Source organism: Artemia franciscana, chromosome 16 (genome assembly GCF_032884065.1).
Source record: "Artemia franciscana chromosome 16, ASM3288406v1, whole genome shotgun sequence".
NCBI classification, from domain to species: Eukaryota; Metazoa; Arthropoda; class Branchiopoda; order Anostraca; family Artemiidae; genus Artemia; species Artemia franciscana.
Window position 1 is genome coordinate 35,916,602 of NC_088878.1, and position 6,000 is coordinate 35,922,601.

The window sequence follows — 6,000 nt, forward strand, 5'->3', positions numbered from 1 at the left end:
ACTCCGAAAAAATGCCAAATGTCGCTAAACGCTAGATGGTACTGAGGATTTATTTTGTCGACACTGTCGCCAGTTTTCAGTTTTTTAAGCTACCCACTTTGTAGAGAATCTTAAAATAGTAGTAACTATGTAACAGTAAATTTAGATCTTATGAGGCAAACTGATATAACTGGATAGATTAATCTTTATTTTTGGAAATAAGTAATCAATGATATTTTTCACTTTTTAGTGCATTTGCAAATAAAAGTATTTATTTTTACATATTTTGAACAATATATAATAAGTTATTAGGGAATTTTCTGACGACAGGGAATATAAAATACAAGCTAAGCGAACATTTCAGCTACATGACTAATAGCTGTCTTCTAGGAAACATAAGCGGATATAAATAACAAAAACATAATACAGATCTAATTCACTCAAAAACTTTTTGATAAAATAATGTTGAACTAAATGCCCTAATAAATATTAAAATGGTCATATAGTCGAAATATTCACTGAAGCTGTATTTTATTCACCATCTTCAGAAAACTCCTCATTAACTTCTTATATTCTTTATCATGGAAAGGCAGTGTGGTCTTCCACATTGTTTTACATTATTTAATTTTTCCCTTTGGCACAATCAAAAGTAAATATTTGTGTATTTTGCCCTAACATAACAATCCATACTTTTCTACTAACAAAATCTCGCTTGTAAAACTTTATGACAAGACCACGCATCTTTCTGTTCAAACAAAAATAAACACACCTAATTATTCGAGTATGATGAATGCCGTACCTGTAAATGGGTAATACTTGAAACAAGTACTAAAAACTAAATGTTGTTGTACTTAATTATATAAAAAAACATGTTTTTCAACTGAAAGTAAGGAGCAGCATAAAAACTTAAACTGACATATATTATTACGTATATAAGGGGGTTCGTCCCTCCTCAATGCCTCGCTCTTTATGCTAAAGTTTGAATTTTGTTCCAGTTCCTTAAGAATGACCCCGTAATCACAAACGCCGTTTAATTAGAATAAATAGCTTAACTAGAATAAAGAGCGAGGTATTGACGAGGGGGTGAGCCCTCTCATATTTATAATAATTTCTGTTCGTTTTAAGTTTTAATGTTGCTCCTTACTTTCAGTTGAAAAACTTACTTTTTTAAATTTAATTTCTGGTCTTTTTTTAAATAATGCTGGGTAATCCGACGCCCCGTTCATGGAAAGTTCTCTTCCTCCATGGAAAGATCCTCCCGTTAATCGGTAAGACTAAATTTAATAAAACTTGTATGTTTAAAATCAGCATAAAAATCCGATTCTTTTGATGTATCTATTGATATCAAAATTATGTTTTATAAAGTTACGGTTACTATTGAGCCGCGTCGTTCCTTACTTACAGTCCGTTACCACGAATTTTTTGATTTACTGCATACAGCAGCGGATCGCACAGCAACTTTGCTGATTATGATGTAGTCCAGGCTTTATTGCTTACGATGCATCCAGTCACCAAATGGAACACATCATTATGGCTCTGGAAGTGAAAACGCAGAAGGAAAGGAGTTCATTTATTTATTTTGACGGTTGAAGCTCTTGACATAGGTGGAAATGTGATACTATCTTAAGGGCTTCATGATTTGGAGACAACCAAAGTGAAAAATCTTTTACAGTAAGAATAGACCTAAACTGGGTCTAGGGCCAAAAAATGTTTTCATTTTCAAGTCCTTGGTGCTTTCACAGATGACTGAATCTAACTCTGCTGAGAACATAACGAGAAAATCGTGTGGCAACCAACATACGCGCATTCATACGGGTAGCCTACCCAGGGAATTCCTTTGGAAAACTTCTAACAAATCCTCCAAGAATGATATATAACAAAGTATTTACACGTAAGCTTTCGACCTGACTAAGCAGTTTTTCCGGATTAACATTGGGAACGAACCCTCAATAAAAGATAGGTGATCACCCAAGTACGCAGCAATCTAATGCCAAAAACGTATCTGTGGAAGTGTGCACACCCCTATAGTAAGATATAGTGGTTCATGAGGTTAGGCATATATATATATATATATATATATATATATATATATATATATATATATATATATATATATATATATATATTGTTTTTTTTTTCTACACTGAAGACACTTTGTTATATACGGGCAATATATTTGTTTTGTTTTTGTTCTCTTAGTATCTCGTACTCGTCAAAGACCCGTTTATCACTTTCGGAGTTGCTTATTTTTCTTAGGGCTGACCAGTTCGGCTTTAGATCTTTTAAACAAACATTAAAATACAAACATTTTTTTTTACACCTGAACCTATCTTAGCTCTGTTTATACAACAAAAATCACGAGTTTCTATGTTTTTTTTTGTTTTGTTTTTTTTTTTGTTTAAAATATAAAGTCGGTCTTGCCACGTTGAAATGTGTAAGTAAATTTAATTATTTTAATGTGATGTTTTCTGTACTCTAATCTCTTTTAACTGTAAAGAAAACAACAACCAGAACTTCACGTCCCAAGTTTCAAGGACCAGTTCTTCCATACGAAGTGGCCGAAAAAAAGTAATACATTGAAGGGACGTGGATGTTTATTCAGGAATCTTTGGCGTGGGCCTTTCTGTCTCTGATTACATATCTCAACCTGACTCCATTACAAAACGCTGACTCCCAGAGATAACTGCACATTCAAAGCTATGTCTTCTGTAGCTGTTTGGTGCCACGTTACCCTTTTTAAGCTTGGCACCCACTACTGCCAAAACTACATAACCCCAAACAGAGAGTTTTTTTCATTAAGTATTTTTTTTTTTTTTTTTCATAAATTGAAAAAAATTTTTTTTTTCATTATTTTTTTTTCATTTATTTTTTTTCATGAATTCCAGATTTTTCCCATTTTTTTAAGGTGTTTATGGTTGTGTAAAATTCAGCTTAACCAACTTCAGTAGTCAAATTTCATTTTCACAGTCATTGCTGCTTTAATACACGTCTCCTCCACAATACCGTGCTCTTATTGCTAAAGTATTCTTATCAATTTAAACTATTTGTTCAATGACCTTTGTGATTTGGGGGTCAATCTTGAAGATTTGGAAAAATTCAAGCTTTACTGTAAAGAGCGAGGTATTGACGAAATTTAAATTTTGTTTTATTTATTCATGTGCGGTAAGCCAAAATCAAAACATTCATTAATTCAAAAACATTCAGAAAGCAAATGAAAATTTTTTTTTTTAACTGTAAGTAAAGAGCTATATTAAAACTTAAAACGAACATAAATTATTCCATGTATGAAAAGGGCTATCCCCTCCTCAACGACTCGCTCTTTACGCTAAAGTATTTTTATTGTTTTAAAAAGTAGAATTGTGACCAAGAGTCCAACTTCAGTGTAAAGAGTGAGACGTTGAAGAGGGGACAACCCATTTCAAACACGGAATAATTTCTGTTCGTTTTAAGTTTTAATATCACTCCTTTCTTGCAGTTAAAAAAAAACTTGTTTTTTTTTTTTTTAATTACACTATGAACCGAACCATAAACCGTCTCTACTTTGAACTGCAGTTTGACCACCAACTCCTGCGTGATTGTGAGTTCGTCGATAATATCATTTTGGTATGCACCCCTGCAGATGAACTCTAAGAAGTCCTTGCCACACTGTAGGAAGAAGTATCTAAAGCGGGCCTGAAAATCAGCTGACAAAAAACTAAGATAAGGATCATTAATCCGGTAGGTGCAACCTTGAACTCACGTGCATTCAGCATATTAGGACCCACCATTGAAGTTGCGAAATCGTTCATGTAACTTGGCTCTGTCATCATGGACAGTAGATCTCGAAGCTGAAACTCATTCCGTATCGCGAAAGCCACTTCAATCATGGCTCTGTCACTTTTTCTGGTTGAAGCTTGATTACCTGCAGAGCAAAGATGTGTATTTACAACACCATTGTAAAACCAAGTTCTTCTCTACGGTGCTGAGACCTGCCTAATGCTGTTTCCGTCCGAAACGCCATAAATGTGGCTCAAACGAATTTTCTCAGACGAATTGAAGGGATTGAGCTGTGTGACTTCATCTCCAATCCCAAACTACTGTCACTTACCAACCAGACACCTAGCTTACGTCAGCTTGCTGCACAAGTTCCTCAGTGATTTGGCCACCTAGTCCCCATGCCAGAAGAAACGCCAGCCAGAATTGCCTTTAATATTGATCCCTAAACGCATGGCTGGAATTGTCTGCGTGGAAGGCCTCGCTCTAGATGGAAGGACAGCCTTGGTCACTTCCTATCATTGATCGATAGCACCCTAAAACGAAGCTATCATGCTACCTCAGGACCGTCTGGACTAGAGGTCACGAGTGGCTTCTCTTTCTAGGTGGGCCACAAGCAGGAGCACTAAGTCAAGTCAAGGAGGTTCAAATCCCCTAACATCTCCCATCCCCTGAATGCAGCCTTGTCTGATGATTAAAACAAAACATTCAAAGATAAAATACAAGTACACCACTTGTATTTTCCCTTCTTTTTTAACTAGACATGTAATGATTGCAGGGGCCTCGAGTTTCCCTGGAGCCGGCATATTTCCACTAATGCACAAGTAGTATAACAGGTCTATTTAAAGTACTACAACCGTAGCCTATATATCTTAAAAAAAGGAATAATTGTAAATTCAATTTTTACTGAAGGAGGACTCCGTATGGAGTTATGCAGTTTTTGGCAGAAGCGAGTGTCAAATTGAAAAGAAAGAAACATGGAAGAAAAATCAGAAAAAAAAGCCAAAAATGCATGCCTTTAAACAGCATTGACGGTTTAGCCAAAAATGCATGCCTTTAAACAGCATTGACGGTTTAGGTTTCCCTTGAAAGCGCAATTGTCCTCGAAACTCAACATAATATTGATGTTTGAATTCTTACGGGCAAAAGCATTGTTAGATTTAGCCAATTAGTTCTGCTTATTATTTTCACGGTTCAACATGGCAGCACTGACGAAAATGTGATACTGCCCTAAAAACTTCATAGTTTTGAAACAAATGAATGACAAATCTTAGAAAATTTTGGTGCTTGTGTATGAATAAGCTTGATTTAGGCCCAGGGGAGGAGGTAAATATCTTTGTTTTGGTGTCCTTGGTACTTTACGATTCTGACTGGAAATATGTGATCCGTAGCTTCAAAACTTATTTTTTACTTATTTTTCTGACGGTCACTTCAAAACTTATTTACTATTAAGTTTAGTTTTTTATTTACTGAATTGTTTGTTTAGTCGAAACAAGTCAAGCCGGGCCTGGAAATTTAGAAGTGACCGTTAATGGTGGACAAATACCCACATCGGCTCAAGCACAAGGGTTGCATACTTACGCCATTTCATTCTTGCCTAAAGAAGCTAAAGTCCATGAAATAGAACTAAAATTTAATGGCGAAAGCGTACCTGGTAAGTAAACAGTCTTTGACCAATTTATTTCCTTTTTTATTGTTTTATTTTTTTTTGCATTTTTTTTATCTTAGCTCGACCAGTAAAAGCAAAAACTTTGCACCCAAAATTTTTGCATGACTGTGAGTGTTTTCCATAAAGGATTCCTGGTTATGGAAATTAAAAAAATAACTGTTTTCTTTTCGTTATTGTGTTCTTTTTTTATTCCTTTTCTGAATCTGTCTTTTTAGTCAACAAAAATTTAAAGATTACAGTTGTTTCCCATAAGGAGGATAAAAATATTTTAACAAAAATGAGGGATTTGTCTCAGATTATGTCGGGTAGGGCACTATGTCGGGTTTTTACTTTTTAATTCGACTTTAATTGGCCACTATTGGAAAGGGTTTCTCAAATATTTTTCTCAAAATTCAAAAAGTTAAGGGTTTAATTTTCTTTCCCCTTATGTTGGCCTAAAGGCTTTCTCATGGAAATTTAATTTTTTTTTATTTTAGCACATTTTGAGAGTTGCATCTGAAAATTGAGGAAATTGTTAGAGATTTTGTCTTAAAAATACTTGTAAACAAGAAAAAAGCTGTGAATTCCCCTCTCCCATCCCCTAGCAATCCCTTTCCAAC

The 6,000-nt window shown here is 34.8% G+C and overlaps 1 protein-coding gene across 1 annotated transcript in view; it reads left to right on the plus strand.

Moving 5' to 3' along the window:
• The window catches only part of LOC136037396 (filamin-A-like), a gene marked incomplete in the record, with an annotated part of 335,049 nt that overhangs the window by 259,603 nt on the left and 69,446 nt on the right, over positions 1–6,000 (plus strand). The window contains 1 exon segment of the mRNA XM_065720141.1: positions 5,219–5,386. Coding sequence (XP_065576213.1) covers positions 5,219–5,386 — 168 coding nt within the window.